At 33.9% G+C, this 26290-nt stretch overlaps 1 protein-coding gene across 8 annotated transcripts; it reads right to left on the bottom strand.

Moving 5' to 3' along the window:
* Positions 1-11961: 11961 nt before the first annotated feature.
* Positions 11962-20593, bottom strand: LOC116010569. 8 transcript variants are annotated; one of them, XM_031250040.1, is made up of 11 exons: positions 19997-20593; positions 19483-19740; positions 18794-19036; positions 18501-18650; positions 16907-18390; positions 16245-16318; positions 16041-16122; positions 15860-15955; positions 15621-15727; positions 13654-13808; positions 11962-12480 (listed from the first exon to the last, which is right to left on the bottom strand). In XM_031250040.1, the coding sequence occupies exons 1-11, from the start codon at positions 20435-20437 to the stop codon at positions 12244-12246; spliced, it is 3327 nt and encodes a 1108-aa protein (XP_031105900.1). In that variant the 5' UTR covers positions 20438-20593; the 3' UTR covers positions 11962-12243. The 8 variants fall into 8 exon arrangements, 2 of the variants coding, with proteins under 2 accessions (XP_031105900.1, XP_031105901.1); XM_031250041.1 differs by having other exon boundaries at positions 15681-15727; XR_004096930.1 differs by lacking the exon at positions 15621-15727 and having other exon boundaries at positions 12362-12480.
* Between the last annotated feature and the right edge of the window lie 5697 nt (positions 20594-26290).

Below are 26290 nucleotides of genomic sequence, written 5' to 3'. Positions count from 1 at the left end.
ATATAATTACTGAAATCTATGAATGTAGACTTTTCAGATTGTGAATATATAGTATTGAAGCTGTGAATATATTGACATGAATGTGTGAATGTAAAACAGATAGCAATATAATTACTGAAAATTTGTGAATGTGGAGTTTTCAATCTGTGAATATAGTGTATTGAATATGTGAATATACTGTACTGAATCTGTGAATGTGTGAGTATAGACTTTTCAAACTGTGAATAAACTTCAGTTCTAACTCCCTGTCTTGTGCAGCTTGTGTACTTTGACCGAGTACAGTTCAAGGGGATGAGAGTGAATAGAACATACCCAACCATTGTTGGGTGGAGTGCTGAACTTGCTAGAAAAAGGGTTAAAGAAGAAAACAAAGCAAGGTCGTTTGGAAGGGGGACAGTGCTCCCCAGAATATCAAAACCTACTGATATTGCTGCTGCCACCTCCAGGCAGAATGATCAACCTCCTGTTGCTGCATTGAATATCCCATCATCAAGTGTAGATAGGGTGGCAGGGATCCTACAAAAGCTGGCTTCGACAGTAGGAGAGTTTGGTGAGGCTATGGCTGAGATTGGAAAGCAAGGAGCACCCGTAAATGTGATGAGGAAGACATTTTCGGGCTTATCTAACATGTTAAATGTTGCCAGCACCATAGAAGCCACTTCAACCCCAACATCCTCCTAGCTGGACAACATCTTCTTTGGTAGTGAAAGCTTCACTATGGCTGTGGATGCCCTTGTCGAAGCCTTTGAAAAGACAAGGAAACAAATGGACCCTAATGCCCCTTCTTTTGACTTGGGGCTATCTCAAACAACACAGCCATCGGACCAATTAGATGCTCCGAGCTTTGATTTGGGGCTGACTCCATCACCACCACCAGCACAACAACAGGAGAGGGATTTGGGGCTGACTCCACCACCACCACCAGCACAGCAGCAAGGGAGTGATTTGAAGCTGACTCCAACACCACCACCAGCACAGCAGCAACAGAGGGACAAGGAGCAGCAACAAGAGAAGGAGAAAGAGAAGGAGAAAGAGCAAGAGAAAAAGGGTGTTGCGGGGGAACCGGGGATTGATGCCCTGGTGGATAGAATTGCAGGGGAAGCCACAAAAGATGCAACTTTTTCAACCCCTGGTGTGACTAGAGTTCCTTTTCAAAGGGCTGATTCCCCTGTTGATGAATTTGATAGGTAATGGAATACTTTTACTTAGCAGACTCTAGAACTTAGACTACAAAGAATGATCTTAGTACTATGTTTTTGTCAATCTATAGAATGGCTGTAAAGTTAGCAATGAAGCCCTAAAATGTTATGAATGTGGACTATAAAAAATGTGAATGTTTAGTATGCAATATGTGAATATAAAATTATGAAGCTGTGAATCTGTGACAGAGGTGACCTACTTATAGTGAATCTGAAGTCCTAAGATGTGTGAATATGGTGTTTAAGAACTGTGAATATGGAATATATAAACTGTGAATATACAACATTAAAGCTGTGAATCTGTAAAACAAAGGGAATTAGTTAACAAATTGTGAATATAGATATAACAGATGGTGAATATACAGCTAACAATTTGTGAACATAGGGATCTAAAGTTGTGAAGAAAGCATTGGGACACCTAAAACTAAACACCTTTAGGCTAAACCTCCAAAATTCTAAATTGTGAATATAGACCTCACAGACTGTGAACATAGAGATAACAAGGTGTGAATATATGGTTCTATATTTGGTAAACATAAGCTTCTGTTTTTGTTGACTAAATACTTCTATTATGTGAACATAGTGCATTAGCGGAGAGTGAATCTGATGCCGAGGATGTCATTGCTAGAAAGAGGCCTCAACGAAAGCTCAAGAACATCCCCCTAAACCTACGGTCTCCATTTTGGAATGAACATGGGATGAAAATCAGAAATGCCACTGTCCCAAATAAACTCCTCTCGAACTATGCATTTGTAGAAGTTTCTGATGAACATCCTAAAGAGTATGTTCCATCTAAATATTTATTAATTACTTAAATTAATGTGAATTAGGTAAATTTTCTATTTTTTTTTAATTTTAATTCTTTCTTTGTGCCTTTTGTAGTGAATTACTTTTCAGCTTTGGTGACATTGAGATCACTAGGGATCACTTCATCTCGCTCAGTGTTGGCCAAGTTGAAAATATCTTCTTAGATGTATGGGCATTGAGGCTCTCAATGCTTGACAAAGAGCGTGCACCCGGGCAACCGAAGAGGGTGTTTTTCAGCACAATTGCCTACGTAAGTCCTTTTTGAATTTGTAAACAAGTATACTTTTTAAATATTGGTATAACTGTGTTAGCTTGGTTACAGATTCACACATTCATACTAGTATATTCACAGTTTCTATACTCTAAATTCACAATTGGAAACCTATACATTCACACATTACAGGGTACAAGTTGCTGGACTGTGTTAACTATTTTAAAGATTCACATATTCTATACTCTATATTCACAGTTTATATACCCCACATTCACACACAAAGCATAAAAATTTGTGAACTTAAAATTATTTATCCGTATTTCTGACTTAAAAAAGTATTCAAATTGAGAACTTTGTTTTTTTTTTTTTTTTATCTTAGTTACAACTAGATCCCACCCACGAATGGATGAAATGTCTCCCGATGGAAAAAAAAGAAACAAAACTTCTATGAACGGATGACATATGAAATTGAGCGCCTACAAAATTTGGACATAAATGATGCGGACCTGGTGAGTTTATCAACAACACTCAGTTTTATCTAGTCACATTCAAGACATTAATGACACTGTTTTTATTTTCCTTTTTTGAACTTAGATATTCTTTCCAGTGCTTCGTCACGGGCACTATTTTCTCATTTGCATCAATGTTAAAGCCTCAAAACATGAAATAATTGACAACAAGTCCTTAGTCCGTGGTGTTACCATGAAGGACAAGTATGGAGATTGCGCAACCCTCTTGGTAAGTTGATCAACAACTTGAGCTCCTTTTGAGTTGCTACATGTATGTGAATGTGTACTTTTCAAACCGTGAATATATAGTATATAAAGTGTGAATATAGAGTTATCAAAGTGTGAATGTATAGCAGATGTAATATAATCACTGAAAATCTAACACTGAAATGTGTGAATGTGGTATTTTCAATCTGTGAATGTAGAGTAGATAATATGTGAATATACTGTTATGAATGTGTGAATGTGTAACAGTGGTAGACTTAAATATTTATGTCCAGGTTACAGCTTTAAAAGAATACCTAGCACTGGGGTCATCTGCCCTATTCTGGAAGGTGGATGAGCTAACCGAAGAGGTTATTGACATGAGTTGGAAAGAATCGGAAAATTATATTAATTGCGGACTATTTGTAACGAGGCATATGGAAACATATAAAGGGACATTGAAGAAATGGAAGAGGCATATGGAAACATATAAAGGGACATTGAAGAAATGGAACCCGGGATTTAGAAAGAAAGCAGGGACATTGAAGAAATGGAACCCGGGATTTAGAAAGAAAGCAAGGACATTGAAGAAATGGAACCCGGGATTTAGAAAGAAAGCAAGCTTAAATGTAAGTACACAAATACTAGCTTTGAATAATTTCTTCTCTTTTTTTTTTCCTAGCATTGCAATAAAGTATTTATTTGATCTTGTATATTTGTAGGAAGACTTCTTAATTGGATTGAAGGTCAGGTACGCCGCAACAATCATAAGGTGGCGTGCCAACACATTGAAAAACATTGTAATCAAGAAAACCAAACTCTTGTACAACAAGAAATGAACAGCTTGTACTCAAATGTGAATATACAATATTTCCTTGAATACCTGTAGAACTATGTTGTAATCCTTTTTTGTACAAGTTTTAATTTTGTTACATATTCACACCCCCATAGCTTTATATTCATAATTTCAAAACACCACATTCACACTTCTCTAACTATAAAATTGACCATTGACCATAATAATCTTAACTCTGTTTACCAAATTCACAACTTAATAAATCCAAATTCACAATTTCAATAATTATATTACTATCTGCTCTACATTCACACGTTCATGTCTTTATATTCACATCTTCAATTCTACATTCACACGTTCATGTCTTTATATTCACATCTTCAATACTCTATATTCACAGTCTGAAAAGTCCTCATTCATACATTTCAGAATATATTCACAGTCTGAAAAGTCCTCATTCATACATTTCAGAAATTATATTACTATCTCAAAGTCCTCATTCATACATTTCAGAAATTATATTACTATCTCGTTTAGATTCACACACTCGTGTCTCTATATTCACAACTTCAATTCTCTATATTCATAGTTTGAAAAGTCATATATTCACACATTTCAGTGACACTTGTTCAGTAATTATATTACTATCTGTTCAACATTCACACTTTCGTTTATATATATTCACATATTCTATAAACTATATTCACACATTGAAAACTACACATTCACACATTTCAGTGATTATATTACTATCTGTTCTACATTTCAGTTTTAAAACTAAACATTCACAACTTAATAACTCTAAATTCACAATTTCAACACTCCACAAGCATCACTGAAATGTACTAATTAATAACTCCAAAGAAATTTTATAACTAAATGTTCACAAATACAAAAAATATATTGTCATCTCTTATTAACATGAACTAATTCAGAACTCCCAGAACTTGGATGTACAAGATATCCATCCCCAGCAATCTCAGATAAACTTCCCGACAAAATAGATTGAACAACACCCTTTGTAATTGAAGCAACCTTGTTTGCAGAACTCTTTCGCCCCCTAGCTACAGCAGACTTCTTTTCAATAATACTACTTCGCCTCTTATTACGCTCACCTTTCAATCTCTGGCTTGATGGATCTTGTACAATACCACTTGAAGATGGGACTTCAGACTCTTCAATATGAACATAACCAACCTCGGTTTCAACACTTTTCTTTGCACTTTCAAAAGCTTCTTCACAACGCTGTCTAGCTGCACTGTTGTCTTGAGAAGAAACAATTAGTCTTTTAAACTTCCTGGTCATCTCAACAACCCAAATTGAAGGAGCAACACCAACATTAGAAGACAAAGAACCCATATCAACAGCCTTGCCTTCAGCAACTTTCTTTGTCCACCTTTTCAAAATGTATTTATCGGGAATAGAACAAATGCAATGTACATTCATAATGCGTAAACAATGGCAGCACAAAATTCCTAATTCAGAAAACAACTTACAACTGCAAGAAATATCCAAATTGGTAGGCTTAAAACTAACTTCATGCCTTATAATATCTTTATCAGGACGCCAAACATGATACTTCAAATGACAGCCATCATCCAAAACACTATCTTGATGACAAGCAGCACCTTTCAAGAATTGTTCCTCAAACATATAATATATTTCAATGGTATATACCTCTCTAGCATGTGAAAGAAGTTTCACATCATCCATCATCATATTGGGCATGCCTTGAGCACACCGAAAATCCTCACCATTTTCCTTACTTCTCCATTTAGAAACAACGCTCACAAACGATGAGTAGAAATCACAAAGCCCTGCTGTCTTTGTTAGCTTCCTAGAAATTGAATGGTTTGTGGTTTCACTCCTTTGTGAGGATAAAATGCCACCAGAAAAGTAATCCTTGTTAAATGCCGGGCACCATTTTTCCCTACAATCGTACAATTTTTCTAACCACGGATTCTTATGACACTTATAGTCAATCACCATCCTGAAAATCATAAGATCACAAAAGGAAAAAATATTCACAATTTTAGAAACTATATTCACAATCTGATAACTCTATATTCACAAATACACTCCTCTACATTCACAGTTTTTAAGATCTCTGAACTCAAGTCTGATAAACATTCACACATTCACAACTCTACATTCACAAACCCTATACTATACATTCACAGTTTCAAACGTCCACATTCACACATTTCAGTAATACTTGTTCAGTAATTATATTACTATCTGATCTACATTCACACATTCATGTCTCTATATTCACAAANCTGAAAAGTCCTCATTCATACATTTCAGAAATTATATTACTATCTCGTTTAGATTCACACACTCGTGTCTCTATATTCACAACTTCAATTCTCTATATTCATAGTTTGAAAAGTCATATATTCACACATTTCAGTGACACTTGTTCAGTAATTATATTACTATCTGTTCAACATTCACACTTTCGTTTATATATATTCACATATTCTATAAACTATATTCACACATTGAAAACTACACATTCACACATTTCAGTGATTATATTACTATCTGTTCTACATTTCAGTTTTAAAACTAAACATTCACAACTTAATAACTCTAAATTCACAATTTCAACACTCCACAAGCATCACTGAAATGTACTAATTAATAACTCCAAAGAAATTTTATAACTAAATGTTCACAAATACAAAAAATATATTGTCATCTCTTATTAACATGAACTAATTCAGAACTCCCAGAACTTGGATGTACAAGATATCCATCCCCAGCAATCTCAGATAAACTTCCCGACAAAATAGATTGAACAACACCCTTTGTAATTGAAGCAACCTTGTTTGCAGAACTCTTTCGCCCCCTAGCTACAGCAGACTTCTTTTCAATAATACTACTTCGCCTCTTATTACGCTCACCTTTCAATCTCTGGCTTGATGGATCTTGTACAATACCACTTGAAGATGGGACTTCAGACTCTTCAATATGAACATAACCAACCTCGGTTTCAACACTTTTCTTTGCACTTTCAAAAGCTTCTTCACAACGCTGTCTAGCTGCACTGTTGTCTTGAGAAGAAACAATTAGTCTTTTAAACTTCCTGGTCATCTCAACAACCCAAATTGAAGGAGCAACACCAACATTAGAAGACAAAGAACCCATATCAACAGCCTTGCCTTCAGCAACTTTCTTTGTCCACCTTTTCAAAATGTATTTATCGGGAATAGAACAAATGCAATGTACATTCATAATGCGTAAACAATGGCAGCACAAAATTCCTAATTCAGAAAACAACTTACAACTGCAAGAAATATCCAAATTGGTAGGCTTAAAACTAACTTCATGCCTTATAATATCTTTATCAGGACGCCAAACATGATACTTCAAATGACAGCCATCATCCAAAACACTATCTTGATGACAAGCAGCACCTTTCAAGAATTGTTCCTCAAACATATAATATATTTCAATGGTATATACCTCTCTAGCATGTGAAAGAAGTTTCACATCATCCATCATCATATTGGGCATGCCTTGAGCACACCGAAAATCCTCACCATTTTCCTTACTTCTCCATTTAGAAACAACGCTCACAAACGATGAGTAGAAATCACAAAGCCCTGCTGTCTTTGTTAGCTTCCTAGAAATTGAATGGTTTGTGGTTTCACTCCTTTGTGAGGATAAAATGCCACCAGAAAAGTAATCCTTGTTAAATGCCGGGCACCATTTTTCCCTACAATCGTACAATTTTTCTAACCACGGATTCTTATGACACTTATAGTCAATCACCATCCTGAAAATCATAAGATCACAAAAGGAAAAAATATTCACAATTTTAGAAACTATATTCACAATCTGATAACTCTATATTCACAAATACACTCCTCTACATTCACAGTTTTTAAGATCTCTGAACTCAAGTCTGATAAACATTCACACATTCACAACTCTACATTCACAAACCCTATACTATACATTCACAGTTTCAAACGTCCACATTCACACATTTCAGTAATACTTGTTCAGTAATTATATTACTATCTGATCTACATTCACACATTCATGTCTCTATATTCACAAATTCAATACTCTATATTCACAGTTTGAAAAGTCCATATTCACACATTTCAGTGATACTTGTTCAGTAATTATATTACTATCTGTTCTACATTCACACATTTAGTACTCTAGATTTACAGCTTCTATACTGTATATTCACAAATCAATAAGTCATTATTTTACAAAAATAGTATTGAAAATTCAAACTCAAAGTGAATGAGTAAAATACAATAACATACCTTGACCAATACAACTCAAACTCAGCTTCGGTGTCTGTGTACTTCAACAAACAATTAAATAGATCCATGAAATTCTTATTGTTCCTAAGTGTCTTGATGTGCTTCTTCGAGTTCTCACCGATATGTCATATGCAAAGTCGATGCCGTGATGTTGTAAACACTTGAGAGATTGCAGCAGCCATGGCTGCACATTGATCAGTCATAATGGTTTGTGGACATTTGCCACCCATAGATCTAAGAAATGCTCTAAACAACCATACAAATGACTCTATCCTTTCGTTCATCAAAAAACCACACCCAAACATAATATTCATACAATGGTGGTTCATCCCTACAAATGGACCACATATCATGTCGTACTTGTTAGTGCGATATGTTGTATCATGCACTAACAAGTCTCCAAACAACGCATAGTCTCGTCTCATTTGCCCGTCCCTCCAAAAAAATCTAGTTAATCTTGCATCATCATCAACTTCAAAGTCAAAAAAGAAGTCAGACTCATTACACTGCCTCCTCTTAAATATTTCAATCAACGAATTCGAATCAGTTCCATCCAAGCTCTTCAATGAATCAGATGCCAATGAATTGTAAGCATCTCGATTGGTAAACCCAACGAGTGGAGACCCTCCTGACTGATGTTTCAAAAACCTTATCCCATCCGCCAAGGCAACCCCACTCTTCTTTAAGTCTCTTAAGTATGAAAGTTGATTATTTCCCACTCTTCTGTGCGAACGAAGTAGGTAACTCTTGTCTTTAGTGCTTAGCTTGTGGTTATGAGCNTTCTCGTGTTTTGTTACTGTCCACACCCCATTACCATCTACATCAAACTGAATATATGCGCCACACCCCGTCCTTAAATCAATCTTTAAATACGCCTTAACACCACTGTTTTTCTTGGACTTACTACCAGCCTTAGAGCACAAAAATGTCTTCATCTTAACATTTTTAGTAGACCCTTGGTAGCGTTGCTTACCCTTCCTCACACTAAAACCAACTCTAAATGCATAATCGTTATACAACTCATACACTTCATCACCATTACTTACTACAATACCCACCAAATCTTGATCTTCATCACCATTACTTACTACAATACCCACCAAATCTTGATCAACTGCACATATACTTACTACAATACCCACCAAATCTTGATCAACTGCACATATGAAATATAACCTCAAGTATGGAAAAGCATACCAAAGAAAACAAATAAAAAGCAATTATATCAACACTGTTATGCATTCACACATTCAAAACTCTATATTCACAGTTCCTATACTCTATATTCACACATCAAACACTATTACACACAACTACACATAAATCGTAAATCAATATGAATCACTAATTTTACTCTAAAAAACAATTTAAAAAAAAAAACTGGAATTGAAGTAGAATCCTCAACATTTATACAGCCTTGATCATTGCTTGTTGAGACAACAACTAAATCTGCATTCACTACAAATATAAAAAAATAAAACAGAGTATCAGGAAAACAGTGTGAATCTATAGTTCTAAATGTGTGAATCTAGCACTATGTATCTGTGAATGTAGAGTTGTATAAGTGTGAATCTAAAACTCAAATACATGGTTACACAATCAATCTAACCATAAATCCTAAATTCGAAAAAAACAAACATAAATCTATACAATTCATCAAACATGAATCCAAACTTAAAACCTGCAATCGAAGATGAGCCATCAACGTGTAAACTTAGTTGATCTACTGCCTCTGCCATCACTGCAAATATAAAAAATAAAACAGAGTATCAGGAAACAGTGTGAATGTAGTGTTCTAAATGTGTGAATCTATCACTATGTAACTGTGAATGTAGAGTTGTATAAGTGTGAATCTAAAACTCAAATACATGGTTACACAATCAATCTAACCATAAATCCTAAATTCGAAAAAAACAAACATAAATCTATACAATTCATCAAACATGAATCCAAACTTAAAACCTGCAATCGAAGATGAGCCATCAACGTGTAAACTTAGTTGATCTACTGCCTCTGCCATCACTGCAAATATAAAAAATAAAACAGAGTATCAGGAAACAGTGTGAATGTAGTGTTCTAAATGTGTGAATCTATCACTATGTAACTGTGAATGTAGAGTTGTATAAGTGTGAATCTAAAACTCAAATACATGGTTACACAATCAATCTAACCATAAATCCTAAATTCGAAAAAAACAAACATAAATCTATACAATTCATCAAACATGAATCCAAACTTAAAACCTGCAATCGGAGATGAGCCATCAACGTGTAAACTTAGTTGATCTACTGCCTCTGCCATCATTGATGAAGAATTGCAAAGAAGAATTACGATGGTGAATCGAAAGAATTTCGCGATGATGAATCGGAGGAGAACTGCGATGATGAATCGAACGAGAATTGCGATGATGAATGAGTGAAGAATTGTTTTGCGATGATAGTGAATGACTGGAGAACTGCGATGATGAATCGAACGAGAAAACTGCGATGACTGGAGAATCGAACAACCGCCTGCTGCTCCCAATCTCCGTTAACGGCGTTAATTAACAAAAAAAAAAATTTAAAAACGCATAAAACGACGTCGTTTTGGCCCCATTTCCACCTTACAAGGTGGACCTGGGTCCACGGCATAATTTGCGCAGGCAGGCTTGAGGAAAGGTTCCTCATTAAAGGGGCATTAAAAGGCATTTATGATTTTTTTTATATTAATAATGGAGCATTTTAGGGAAAGAAAAAAATGTCAATCCAAAATGCTATACAAAGCAAATTGTTGTTCCAAATTGTTGGTTAACTAAATGGTGACTTTAGTATTTTTCACCATAACCAAAATGCTAAAAAAGGTGAATCGCTATTTACCAAACATGGTTGACTTGTTTGACTATCTAACAATAGTATCTTAACTTTTTACTTTTTTTTTTTGGAAAATTCAAGTGAAGTAATATTAAAATTCGTTGAGAAAAAAATTGCAAATAAATAGTGTACATTCTCAATGATACAAATACGTTATAGTATACCAAACTAACAATGAAAAGTCATTTATGTGCTATTTGGTAGACATTTATTGTATTATAATTTCATCATAATTCTTTGGCCACCGCAATTACAATGATTAGAGAAATGCAATTCCCTTCTTTTGTTTTGCAATTTATGAGTATCCCATGAATTACAATTCAATGATTGTAGGAAAGGATTTAACTTTACATCAAAGTACAATTAGATCCTAAACTTTTTAAAAGTGCAATTAAACTCTTCAACTTGTTAAAATTGATCAAATAAACACAAATTACCGGTAACCAACAGATTACTGGTCACCTTCTTCAACCACTGGTCGCCCTCTCCGATAGAGAGGGAGACCCATAGTCGCCTTCTCTAGGCAACCATTTGGTAGAGAGGGCAACCCATGGTCACCTTCTCCAGGCGACATTTGGTTGCCTAGAGAGGGCAACCAACTAGTTGACTTATCTAGGCAACCATAGGTAACAAACTAATCACCTTCTATAGGCGACCATTCAGTTACATGAGAAGGTGGCCAACTAGTCGCCATCTCCGACGATGAGGGCGACCGACGACTGTTGACGATTACCAAAACATCGTTGGTGTCGATTTACCTGCTATTGTAGGTCAATTATTGATTTTTAGGATTTCAATGCACAAAAATGACTTGTTTATGAGCTTAATTGCATTTTTAAAAAGTTCAAAGTTCTAATTGCACTTTGGTGTAAAGTTAGAGGGTCTATTTGACTTTTTTCCCTTATTATTACTACGTATTACATAAGGATATTTTAATCTTTATATCACTTCTTTCCTTTTCAATCCCAATAATTCTATTCCTTCCTACCAAACAATGTAATTTGAATTCCTATTTTATTCTTACCTTATTCTTTTTCCACCATTACAATTCTTTTAGTTCTAATTTCTTTCTTCCACCCAAATGCCATGTTAGATGTTGCTAAGTAATCTATATTATCCAAACTAAAGTTGATGCAATAGCAATCAGCATTATACACTTTGTACACTAAAATAATCACAGCCAACTTGTGGGACAAACAAGAATGCATGCTAAGACATCTCTATTGACCGCTGCAGGGAGGGGATCTAAGAATGTACCAGCAAGATTACCCAGAACCCAAAGAATGGAAAGAATATATACATATATATATATACACACACATACATATACACATACGTATATATATAGAGGAAGAATTCCTTGCCCTCTCTTTCCTCTAGACTTGAAATGATTGGCCGTAAGATACAAGTAGAGGACTTGTACTGGCTTCAGTACGTATTGCCTTCAACAATACCACAAATTTGAACAGGCTTTCTACTGAGAACCACTTTATCTTCCAATCCCCCTTGGGCACTGCTTCATGTATCTTATCTTTCTTCTCAGAAGGGCAGAACTCTGAATTTGCCCCTTCTACAGTCAGAGTCACGCAGTGGCTCTCTGTGGTTTCAATGACCTGAAATACACGCAAGTTCTAATTATGAAATTAAGCAAATATCATCACTCTACTCTGAGGTTTATTAGTAAGAGGATGCATTCAAAATGAGTCAAAGCAAAGATATAATCTTTCCATATATATATACACACACATACAAACATATATAGGGGATGGTTCAAGTGCGAAGCTTCTCCCAGGTGAAAAATAAGGTGAGATATGAGCCGTTCTAGATCAACGGCTGACACTGAAGGAAATTTTTTTTTTTTTTAAACGCGCTTCTCGACAACATGGATGCAAATGATCAAGTGTTAATGCACCTTAAACTATAAACTTACGCACCTTAAGCTTTAAACATACACACTTTAAGAATTAAACTGATGCACCTTAAACTAGAAAGTGGCTTACCTTAAGCTTTAAAGCATACACACCTTAAGCTATAAACTTAAGCACCTTAAACTTTAAATATACACACCTTAAGCTGTAAACTTACACACCTTAAGTTATAAACTTACGCACCTTAAACGTTTTAAACATACGCACCTTAAGCTATAAACACTATAAACTTACGCACCTTAAGAAATAAACAGATGCACCTTAAACTAGAAAGTGACGCACCCTAAGCTTTAAAGGTACGCACACCTTAAGCTGTGACCTTACGCACCTTAAGCTGTGACCTTACGCACCTTAAGCTTTGAACTTACGCACCTTAAGCTTTAAACTTGCACACCTTAAGTTTTGACCTTACGCAAAATGACCATAATGCCACTGCGTTTTTTTAATCGTTCTTCATTCTGGGCTGTTGATTTTGGCAAGATAAAAGGCTGTGATTAATCCGCACGTTTCACATGGGAGAAGCTTCGCACCTGATCCCTTGTCAGTATATATATATATATATATAATCTGGTTGCCAAAAGGAACAGTCTAAATTTCTAAATTGCAACTTGGATAAATAGGTCAAGAATGGATTTTGATAGCAATGTAAGCAATTGATTGTGGTTGGTATAAATTAGAATGCAGATAAAAGCAATACTTCTGTTGTGCGGTTATAGTCAATTGAACAAGAGAGTAGAACTAGAACACAGGTATACGGGAACTCCAGTACTGCACCAACCAGTAACAGTCAACCACACCTTTGAAGCAAGCATCAAATGATAATAAATGAAAAGAACATGTTTATAAATGAAGACTTACCATTTCAGATACATCAACTATGGCGCAACAAAAATCCAGTGAAAAGTACGAGGAAGATGCGTTCTCTGAAAGAGAGCCTAGCTGTGTTAGGTCTTCATTGCACACAAGCAAATGCCTCTGGAGCACAAACAATGATCTTGGGAGCCATGTACAGTCTGTCAGTTTCACAGAGGAATTTCAAACACCATCAGTCCATCACTAAAGAGGATCCATATACATTATTGCCAAAAGATAATGGAAAAATATTTGATGCACCGCCGGTGTATAAGTGCTATACACCGGCGGTGAACCACAATGTGACACATCATTAAAACAGAAAATTTGATGTCAACAAAGCCCTGCTTTGCAAATAAACAACTTTCTATATTATTATTATTTCTATAATAATAATTATTTCTATAATAATAATATATGATTACCATATTATGTATTGATCCAAAACTTATAAAATTTTCTTCGCATCTCTGTTTGCCGACCATACGTCCATATACGTATATAGATGGATTTGTTCTCCGCAAGTTCGGCAACGGCAAAGCTTTCCCTGAAGGAGAGCTGGAGATGTGGTACTTGTTTCCTGTGAGTTGATTAAGTTTTGGATTGGTGATGGTGATCATATTTTAAACAAAAGATATGTTTTCAGTTTGAATTGTCTGTCTTCTCCAAGGCCTTCTACAAAGCTCTTTGAATGGAGAAGACATTGCAACAGGGCTCAGCCACCTATTTAAAGAGTAATTTCTAGGTTTTTGTCATATATGTTCTCTTCCATTGATTCGAGCAAACCCTCTTTGATCATTCCCAGTTTCGAGTGGCTAGCTTCCCCACCACCTTTCATGCCGGAAGCCACCACATTCTCCTCCCTCAACTCCAAGATCACTACCTCTTTCCCCATCACCTGTTTCCAAATACCCACATGCTGGTTTCAGCTAATAACAATAATATTAATAAAACCTTAACGTACAATTGTACAAATAGTTATGCGTTCCCCGGCCGAGGTACAAAGAAGGATCGGCATATTAAATTCTTGACAGCTCTCAAGGTTCGAGGGATCGGAAGGTTAGGCTCTCAATCTGCAGGTAAGTTCTTTGATCATCAAGACACGTTGGGTTTCGACAAGCCCGGCCAACCAAACACTCAATTGAGTCTTCGCCAAATAAAAACTAGCCATTGAAGAGCTAGTCCATGCCACCACCCCACTCCCACCACTGACGCTAAAATGGCTGTCAAGGAGGATTCAAAGAGACTCACAAGAAATGGGTACAAGGGCAAAAGATTCTCTTAATGAAGAAGAAGACACTATTGGAATTATTACTAATCTTGCTAAACACTCTGGGGCAATGGCAGGCGAAAGACTAGGGCAAGAACGAGCTCAATGAAGCCAAGATGTTACTCACCTAGCCTGGTCTCTTAAGCGAAACCGGCAAGTAGCAAGAAACCAGAGAGACGATGAATTTTTAATGAAATTAAATAATTAAAATAATAATGATTTAGAAAGTTGTTTAATTAAAATAATAATGATTTAGAAAGTTTTTTATTTGCAAAGGAGGGCTTTGTTGACATCAAATTTTCTTTTTTAATGATGTGTCACATTGTGGTTCACCGCCGGTGTATAGCACTTATACACCGGCGGTGCATCAAATATTTTTCCAAAGATAATATATAAACAATAGGATTAATAATGCTAAATGAGACAAATTAGCAGAAAATGAGATAGTATGTGCTTGTTTGGCCTAGTTGGAGCCTATTGAAAAAGAGGAATTTCTTAAAAGACTGAATGTGAAACTTCTTGAAGAAAAACTTTTTGCCTCTTATTTGGTTTTAAGTAATGGCCTTTTTCTCTTTTTAGTATTTGACTCTGCTTATGATTTTTTTTTTTGAGTAGATAAGCTCCAATAAACTGTGGGCCAAAAAAGCACAATACCATATCCATAACATCACAAAATGAACAGCATATTTCATCATGAACATACTTTTTAACTTGTCGCACCAAAACTGTACCATTGAATACTGAAAAATGCTTATCTTTAAACCTTGGCATATATGCCTCTGAAAAAGGTATGTCTGAACCTGTTCCAAGCTGCCATTTGAATTTCCAGCACAGCACCATTACGAAAGGGGAATGAAAGTATACAAAAGGGGCAAAATACTTGAAATATCCTTCACCCAAACATCTGTGTTAATGCCAAAAGAGACAGGATGTATAGATCACCTTTGCACACCAGAGTCCAGTATAGATAGCAATTCTCTTGATTTCTCTATATTCCTGGTTATAAATAGGTAGGTTGCATTGCTTTCGAGGCACACCCTTGGGGACAGGAATGAAACGAACAGAACTTTTCAGAAAAATGAGAATTGTAATCCCTGCAAATATTAATATATAACCCACTAACCTTATAACATGAAGCCCTAAACCTACTAGAACACCTTTGATATGGTCAATCATGTGACAGCCTATTAATTTCAAGCTAGCCCCTGCAAAATGCCAACAGAAAAAGCTACTAAAGACGACCAGAACCCCTAGAAAACAATATAGACATAAGACATAAAAAAGGGCACTCCTTGCAAACAAAGGTCATACCACAAATAAAGCTAACCTGACCCATTACATATCTTGGCCATTAGTAGCACATAAAACTTATGTTCGCTGCTCGCAATTACAACCACCTCTCTGTGTGCACATAGTTTGTAGAGGAAATAAAAGCATGATTTAATACATGACTGTTATGACTGCATAAGCAATAGACAGTAAACCAATATATGGAATTGGTATAAACGAATGAATGGTTATTGATTTCTTTTGGGAATATATAGCCAAGTTCCTTAAACAAAAGCACAGAAGCCAGAAGATGCAAATGATAGAAACAGCCCAACACATTTGAGAAGCAATGAAGGCCGTGTACCCATACATTGAGGGACCAAGCAAGTGGGTGACAATATTAAAAGGCACAGAATTTTGGTTGTTTTTGTTTAAAAAATAATAAAAGAGAATAAAGTAGAAAGAGAGAGGCTTGAGACTTATGAGGTTGTGATGGTGCAAAACAAGGGAGCATTTAATTTGTCAGAATCATAAAATTTATCTTACATAATCAGCTAAGAAATGAAATTAACTGTGCATTTTATAAGCCTTGCTTTGGTGTAAAAGAGGTGCATCATCTTTGAAAAAGGCACATCATGAAATGCATAATCTGCTACAAGTGTGAAATCTGCTAGCAGTTATAGAAAGAAGAAGTTCACTAGTGCTGATAGAGAATTTTACCTTTCACTGCACCCAGATTCTTCATGAAGCAAACAATAGCAGCTTACACATTTCTGAATAGTTTCACTAACTCCAGTTTGTGAAACATTAGCCATGAAGTAATCCTCAATAAAATTTTCTGCCCCATTTGACATTGATGTCTTCTCTGAGAGAGGTTTGCCTTTATGATTCCCAAGCAATTGTGCCATTGTACTTTGAGAAGTGATCGCCACAGAAGCCTTATGCGAATCAGTAAGGGCATAAGTTCTATCTTCATCATCTCTAGAATTATTCACATTTTCATTTGATTTTTTTGTTTTCTCAATCTCGTCTTCTGCATTAGTTTCCTCAGGCAGTGATACCATTCTCCTTTTAGGTTTCCTTTTAGGCTTTTTCTTCTCCAACCTATAGGCCTCTTGCTTCACAAAACCCAAGACTTCAGCATCTTGACTGGTGAAGTCTGCTCCTCGAACATCTATACAGCTTGAATTTCCTTCCGTATACAAATCTGATGTGTGTTTACCATTTTGTTTCAAAGCAAAATCTGTTTCATCACATACATCTAGGGAACAATGTGCAGATGGAAAACATTCCACACCACTTTCTATGAGATTTTCAGTTACTGATTGATCAATCTGAGATACACCCTGCCTATACTGAATGGATTCGTCATCACTGCAACTTGTATCACTGTCAGAAGATGCTACTGAGAAAGATTCTGCAGAAAGTTGCAGAAATTCTTCTTCCAAATTGTGGCGTCGATGCAGAATATCCTCTTTGTAATGAGGAGGTGATCCAGTACTAGCCAAAGAAGAATGAGAGTCCAAAATAGTATTCGTCACAGTAATTGGTTGAGTATTGCTATTGGCACTCATCTTTTCACCCTCAGCGGTAGCAAAGGAATCGAAAGGAGATATTCTAGCCTTTGCAGAGAAAAATACTTCATTACTTGATGATTTGAGATTCTCTTGATCCTTTCTGGTGCTCCTAGCACTACGTATCAAGTATGCATCACCACGGCCCACAAAAAACTTTGAAGATACTTCACCGATATGATTAGAGTACCTTTGTGTATTAAAGCTAGTGAATGTCTCAGCAAAGGAGGTGTCGGATTCTAGAATGTTTGTACTACTATCATCTCCAGAAAGTTGACCAGACTCAGATATATATCTTGAGGTCTCACCTTGATGCTTAGTGCTAAGCTTTCCTTTCCAGTGATTACTTTTCTCGGAATTTAAATTGCACCCTATACCTTCAATACCACCAAAGAAATTGTCAGATTCATGATCCATCCAATCTTTGAACTCCTGCAACCATAGATCAGATCGTTTTTTCTTCATAAATTCAATCCTATTCATGAAGTCAACTATTTCGGATTCCTGGTCTGAATTGGCATTCTCCTCTTTGCTGTGAGTGTCATTATCACAAGATACTGAATCTTGATCTGATAACGGGAATGATCTATCTTCTTCATTTTTAATGCTAACAAGTCGGGATACCTTCTTCTGGAAATTTATACGAGCAGAAATCTTTAGTAAGTAAAGGCACATAGTAAAGAGAATTAAATTAGGTTGTCTGGACTGCTATCCAGAATTTATCAGAAGAGGTTACTCACCCTCTTTGTATTGATGTTTCCTCCTAGTTCAGCACCATCTCTTGCTGGTATATAAAATCCAAAGCTAGCAGGTTGCTTCTGCCTACTGGCAACAATTACTTTCCGCTTCCATAAATCACTTGTTGAGGGGTTTTCTTCATCTAGTTTCAACTAATGTACACATGCCATAGAAAGCAATGGAGTATAACTCACATGTTCTGAATGACTACTGTAATAATTTTATGTATGGGAAATCAAAGCTTAAGAAAATGAGAATCCAAAGCTAAAAGACATTTAGAATAGGAAAAACTTACTTGGTGTGGATTAGGAAAAAAGCTGAAAACTTGGGCTCTATACCATCTTGCACAACAAATAGGATTTCCTTCTAACCACAAGTTTTGAAGAGATGACAATCCAGCAAGGATTTCCATCTCCGAGAAATTGGAGATTATATTGTAGGATATATCAAGCCCTACAAGTGACTTCAAATTTTCAATTCCATGCAATGTAGTCAAAGTGTTATTTCTCAAAACGAGCTTTATAATGCAACAAGAAACCTGAATAAAGCAATGAGATGTGTTAGTTTAATATAGATTACTAACTAGAAGCAAGCACACCCCATCAGCATAGTAAATGAAATTCTCTGTATAGTGTATATAGCTACTCTAATCCATTTAAATAACTCTGCCTAAGTAGTTCTCAATTTAGTTGGTGCCAAGCCTAGTTAAATGGGGAAATTTGTGCAAATGTAGACAGCAAAGATAAACTTCAGAGACTTTGAAAGTACAATTGGATTGACATCAACGCTTAGTTAAGTTGAGTAGGAAAACAAGTAGCAAACATTGAACAATAATGGAAATAACAGTAGCAGAAATAATTAAAGAAAGAACAGACTAAAGCATCATATAATGTTTAAGCAAGTCACAAAAACACTTTAGGAATCCCTGGGTGAGTATGACATTAATTTGAACCAAAATTTCCCCACAGAAGCCAAGGCATTTACCTCAATAAAGGAGGTTACACTTCTCAGGTGATTGAACCCTAGATCTAGATGCTTCAATTTGGTGCATCTCCGGAGATTATCCACTTTAGCAAACTTGTTCCTGCTCAAATCAAGTGTTTCAATAGCAGGAAGGAGCTGTAAGGACTCATCCATGAGAAGCAAGCCATTGCAAGCACATGAAACAAATGACAAACGGTTCCACTGTGGTGAATTTTTTATATCAGCAATTCTGCTTGCAAAGACATGCCGTAATGCATCCTGAGACAATTCAGGTGAAAAGGAATTAAAAATATAAATATATATTAGAATACGGAACAATATAAGTTCATCAAACATACCGCATAGAACGTAAATACTAGGATGTAGTAAAAAGGAAAATTTCCAAGAAATGTCATGAGGAAATTTACATTTCTGATGATCTATTATGCTTTATAAGAGAATTCAGCGTCCAACAGTTTGGTCGTAAATTAAACAAATGATGAAAAGCAGCATCAAATAAAAGACCAGAGCTGACCGTGGAATTATGACAGATCAATTTCTCCAAAGTATGTCTCAGCTCGAGAAGTCCACGGGCGTCAGAGGTGGACAGATCGCATCCTCTAAGCTCCAGAACCTTCAACCTCGCAAAAGGCAGTAGCGACAGTGGCGAGGGGTCTCTAGCCGGGGGCGGCAACACGGAGACGACTTTTAGCGATGTGAGGAGGCGAAGAATCCGGCGAAGCTGCTCGAGAGCACGGTGGTCACCGAGGTCGGAAACGTAAGCGCGGAGGTAATCAACTGGAGCACCAGCGAGCAGGCTCTCCAGCTCGGCCAGCGCTTCGATCCTGGAGTAAACATAGTGAAGCCCTATAGGGTTGAGCTTGAGGACCAGCGCCCCCTCGATCAACGGCTCGGCGTGGCTCTCCACGAACTTCACCAGTGATTCTAGGTACCGATCTCCAGTTACAAGCGTCATCTCAAATCCCTTAATTAGGGTTGCGGACCTTCAAACATGCATGCACTGCAGACGGATAGGAGAATTCGGTTAGCAAGAGAATGGGGGTTTGGGAGGAATAGAGCAGAGAGAAACGGCCATGGCTGAGCAGACCGTGTGAAATGTGAATGGGGGGGGGGGGGGGGGGGGAGGGTTAATGATTGATTTGTAGCCTAATAATTGGGTTAGACAGTGGTGTGATCGAAGCAATTTGCCGGCAGACACCTGGCGTGTATGACTTGCAGTACTTATATTGTGGACCGTGGTCCCAAAATGACGTCGTTTCAGTAAATAAGAGACAGAGTCCGTAATTTACACTACAGTTCATCTCAAAAGATACTGCCTTATATTTGTTTTGATATTATCGAATGAAACTGTAGTTAAATTGAAATGTAACTGTAGTTGTGTTGAAATGTAACTGCAGTGTATATGAACTGATACTGAATAACACTTTCGCATTTGTGTTTTATATTATTGAATGAAACTGTAGTTATATCGAAATGTAACTGTAATTGTGTTGAAATGTAACTGTAGTGCATATGAACTGATACTGAATAACAGTTTCACATTTGTGTTTTTATATTATCGAATGAAACTGTAGTTATATCAAAATGTAACTGTAGTTGTGTTGAAATGTAACCGAAATTGTTTTAAAATGTAACTGCAGTGTATATGAACTGAAAGTGAGTGGCACGAATTCATCCGTCTGTTTTCATTAATCAAAACGACGTCGTTTTGAAGCGCGGTCCACAATATAATTTGCGGTATGACCTGAGTGTTCTGCTCTCTGTCTAATACGGAGTACAAAAAAGAGTACTACCAGTTCGCTAGTTATATTTGTTTGAGAATTCTTATGTTTAATTTAAGTTATGCAATTTTATTTAGAAATATAACATAACATTTACATAACTTACACAAGGTCGAGGGAATGTGAGATACTCTTCTCTTTTTTAAGTATTCTCACATTTTAACCAAATATATGAAATCTCTAGTGTTTTACCCGTGCGACAAAATTTATGTTACTATAAATTTAAATAGAAAATTTGAAAAATATAAATATTTTAAAATGTACAATATAATAATATATTTGTAATTCCATATATTTGGTTAAGTATCTATTTTCATAGCATATAAAATTTAAATTTAAATTTTGTATAATTAATATAGTCTCTAATTAATCATGTACACATTTAGATAAATTTATAGAAAAAACTTACATAATTAATTTCATTTATTCCTAAGTGTATTTCATATATATTATGATTCCAACAATATGAATAATAACTAAGAAAATTATATTTAAAAAAGATGCAAATTTTAATTTTTGTATTAGTAAAAAAATTTGAACGACCCATGTTTAATTGTAATTATACAATTATTATTATAATTATTAACTTATTTATCATAATAATTATTAGTCAATTATATTAATATACATACAATCAATTTTTTAATTACTGTAATAATTATTAGATAATTAAATTAATATTGTACAATTATACTTTAATACTTTAAATATAAATGTTATATATATATATATATATATATATATATATTATCCAGCCACTTCTGTTATTATATATATAACCTATACATTGTGGTCTGATAGAGTTTTTTGCATTTTTAGTCCTACGATTGTAGTGGCGCTATTAGAATTGATCCACGACTTTCAAACTTTGCAATTTCGGTCCACGACTGTAGTGGCGCTATTAGAATTAATTTCTAAATGATTAAATTTGCCACATATCTTTTTAGAAATTAATTAGTTTTAATTTTAATTAGTTTACCAAAATCAAAATGATTTTAGAGTCTAGTCTGACATGATCACATACTTTTTAGAAATGAATTAGTTTTTTTTTTTCAAAAATGGATGGCGTGTTGAAGATGCCAATCAATGTTTTCTTGCTTGAAAGAGAAAAATTTTTTAAACATGTAAATGCCCATTTAACCATGCTTGAAAGGGGAAAAAAATTCGGCCAAAAAATGACAAAAAAATATGCATAATTTTTTTCCGACGAAAAATTGACCAAAAAATTCGTCGGAATTTTTTTCCGGCGAAAAAAAACTACCGGAAGGACCATTTTTGCAAAAGAAACAATAGTCGTTGACTGAAATTACAAAGTTTAAAAGTCGTGAATCAATTCTAATAGTGTCACTATAGTCGTGGACTAAAAATACAAAAAACTCTGGTCTGATATAACCAAACTCTTGGTAGCTCGCAATTACTTGCGCACTTAAATCAGTTCCATAGTGACATAGTGTACGTTCATCTACTTTAGTGCCAAACTATATAAATAATTTATCGCCACTCCAAGAACAATGCAGCTAACTACTTAATCAAATCATTCAATTCAATATAATATATTTCATATTTTTTTTAATCCAAATAAAACATAATAGTCGGTATTAATGTATCAATGATATATAATTTTTTTTTAAAAAAAAAATAATAAACCAAAATTTAAAAGCTTACAGGTTTTTTTTTTCTTTTGTTACAATATAATGAAAAAACCTTTATATGAGGCAAACACTTTATGTTCAAATGAGTTTATTGATAAATTTTGATTGCCAATGTAAGACTTCTACATTTGTTTAATTAATTGTCTAAAAAATGGTCTCGCGAGATTTTATAATCTATTATTCAATTTTCAAGTTGATTTTTAAAACCGATTGTAGCATACTGTTGAGAGTTTAATTTTTGTTCAAATGTTGAGAACCACATCACTTTTAGTCTTTTACCCTCCTAAGGTATGCCAACGTCCATGGTGGACGTGTTTGTTTATTTTAATGATGAATGACTAAAGCTTGTGTAGAGTGAGATCTATTAATTCATAATAACCAATAAACCGGTAACTTTATCCCATTTCTTCAATAAGATATTCAAATATAGAGATTTCAACAAATTCGTTGGGATGTGATTAGCATGGCATAGTAAACTCTCTCAAAAACTGCCAAAGCAAAGTACAACCTGATCATACACAATGTCAACACAAGCAAAATATACTACAAAGAATGCAACATTGTGTAGAAACACAATCTTGAAGTGCTAAGCTAAGAATATTCTAAAAACGCACCACACAACATAATATATCAAATCATTCAATATAATATATTTCACATTTTTTTAATCCAAATAAAGCATAATACTCTGTATTAATGTATCAATAATATACAAAATTTAAAAAAACAAAAAACAAAACAAAACAAATAAACCAATCAAAAAATGGTAGTGATTAGCGCCAAATAATAAATCATAATAATAAGAATTAGTAAAACAACCGTGGTTAGCCGTGAAACAAAAAATAAATTAAGCAAATATAAATAAACAACATAAACAAATTTAAATAAACAAATATAAACAATATAAACAAAAAACTTCCAATATACCTCCACATCTTCGAGCACAGATTCTAAGGTTGCTACTCGATTTTTTTTTATTTCGTAAAGACGAATCAGTTGTACTTTTATTGCTCACACAGTACTGTAGGCATTTATCTTATTTAGTAAAACAAAAATAAGGACCATTATATGTAGATTTTTTTTGTGTAATGAGGCTAAAGTGGTAAGATGGAATGAAAATGTGAAATTTGTTACATGATGTATATAGTGGTACTGGAATAGTTTATTTGGAAAACTTTAAAAATATGCTAATTGATTAGAAGACATATGTATCAGAATAATTTGCAAGCAATTTGCCTTTTTTAATGTAATTTGCCTTTATATTAGCATTCAATTTGTCTTATTTTGTATGCAATTCACCTTTTTCAATTAGATCAATAGTTTTATTTCCCTTTTTTGTATGCAATAGATTTAGGATAAAGATTAAAATTATAGATGACACAAGATTGAAAGAGAGACAATCAGCAAAGAAGACTATATATGCATATATATTCAGCATCAGACGATTTGGATTTGTTTATAAACTTCATTAACTTCCTTCATATGCATGTAACGTATGTCGTCTTATGATTTGCAGATTTTTGTTAACAAAAATACAATATGTATTTTTTTTTATTATGTGGCTAAAATAGTGAGATAAATCGGAAGATGTGGAATTGATAAGGTTATATAATTCTTTAAATGCATGATTTATATAGTAGTATTGAAATTGATTAGATAAAAAGTATATTAGGAAAAATATAAAAATCAACCAAATAAAAGGTGAAAAATTGGTTTAATAAGTAATATATGTATAGTAATTTGTGTAATTATTGAATTAATTACCATATATAATATCTGTATATTAATTTGTCTAATTATTAATTTAATTAACAAAATAATTATTAGTCAATCATATTAAAATCTATTCAGTCAATTCCATAATTAGAAAAATAATAATTCCTTAATTACATTTAATTTATACAATTAATTTCTTAATTCCTTAATTAGAATAATAATAACAATAATAATTGCAATTAAAATTAATTAATTAATTGTGTGGATTTTTTTTAAATTTCTTTGCCATACAAGATTCGTTTGTATTAAAATCTATTCAATTAATTCCTTAATTAGCAACAATTCCTTAATTATATTTAAATCTATTCAATTAATTTCTTAATTTTAGAAAATAGTAATATCTATATAGTAATATGTATCATTATTAGTTTAATTAGAATAATAATTATAATTATTTGTGTACTAATATGAAGTCTGAACCATAATTAGCTTTATTACAATTAATTTGTTAATTTCTTAATTATAATTGTAATTAGATTAATTCCTATATATATATATATATATATATATATATATATATATATGTATATAGTAATATATGTATAGTAATATGTATAATTATTAACTTATTTAGAATAATAATCATTATTATAATTACAGTTAATTACAATTAATTTAATAATTGTATGATTTTTTTTTAAATTTATTTGCCAGGATTCAATCATTTTAAAATATATTCAATTAATTCTTTAATAAGCAAAATAATCATTTCTTAATTATATTTAAATCTATTCAATTANAAAAATAATAAACCAAAATTTAAAAGCTTACAGGTTTTTTTTTTCTTTTGTTACAATATAATGAAAAAACCTTTATATGAGGCAAACACTTTATGTTCAAATGAGTTTATTGATAAATTTTGATTGCCAATGTAAGACTTCTACATTTGTTTAATTAATTGTCTAAAAAATGGTCTCGCGAGATTTTATAATCTATTATTCAATTTTCAAGTTGATTTTTAAAACCGATTGTAGCATACTGTTGAGAGTTTAATTTTTGTTCAAATGTTGAGAACCACATCACTTTTAGTCTTTTACCCTCCTAAGGTATGCCAACGTCCATGGTGGACGTGTTTGTTTATTTTAATGATGAATGACTAAAGCTTGTGTAGAGTGAGATCTATTAATTCATAATAACCAATAAACCGGTAACTTTATCCCATTTCTTCAATAAGATATTCAAATATAGAGATTTCAACAAATTCGTTGGGATGTGATTAGCATGGCATAGTAAACTCTCTCAAAAACTGCCAAAGCAAAGTACAACCTGATCATACACAATGTCAACACAAGCAAAATATACTACAAAGAATGCAACATTGTGTAGAAACACAATCTTGAAGTGCTAAGCTAAGAATATTCTAAAAACGCACCACACAACATAATATATCAAATCATTCAATATAATATATTTCACATTTTTTTAATCCAAATAAAGCATAATACTCTGTATTAATGTATCAATAATATACAAAATTTAAAAAAACAAAAAACAAAACAAAACAAATAAACCAATCAAAAAATGGTAGTGATTAGCGCCAAATAATAAATCATAATAATAAGAATTAGTAAAACAACCGTGGTTAGCCGTGAAACAAAA

The sequence above is a fragment of the Ipomoea triloba genome, chromosome 2, assembly GCF_003576645.1.
Source record: "Ipomoea triloba cultivar NCNSP0323 chromosome 2, ASM357664v1".
Classification (NCBI taxonomy): domain Eukaryota; kingdom Viridiplantae; phylum Streptophyta; class Magnoliopsida; order Solanales; family Convolvulaceae; genus Ipomoea; species Ipomoea triloba.
The sequence above is the reverse complement of the archived record's forward strand: the minus strand, read 5'-3'. Positions and strand labels throughout refer to the sequence as shown.

What these genes read in the sequence shown, in the direction of transcription:
- LOC116010569 (XM_031250040.1), bottom strand. Translation starts at nt 20,437, where the DNA reads ATGACGCTTGTAACTGGAGATCGGTACCTAGAATCACTGGTGAAGTTC. An exon ending in GAATCTGGGTGCAGTGAAAG is followed by an intron (nt 16,319 to 16,906) that starts GTAAAATTCTCT and finishes ATGTGCACACAG; the next exon opens with AGAGGTGGTTGTAATTGCGA. An exon ending in CAAGATATGTAATGGGTCAG is followed by an intron (nt 16,123 to 16,244) that starts GTTAGCTTTATT and finishes GGCATTTTGCAG; the next exon opens with GGGCTAGCTTGAAATTAATA.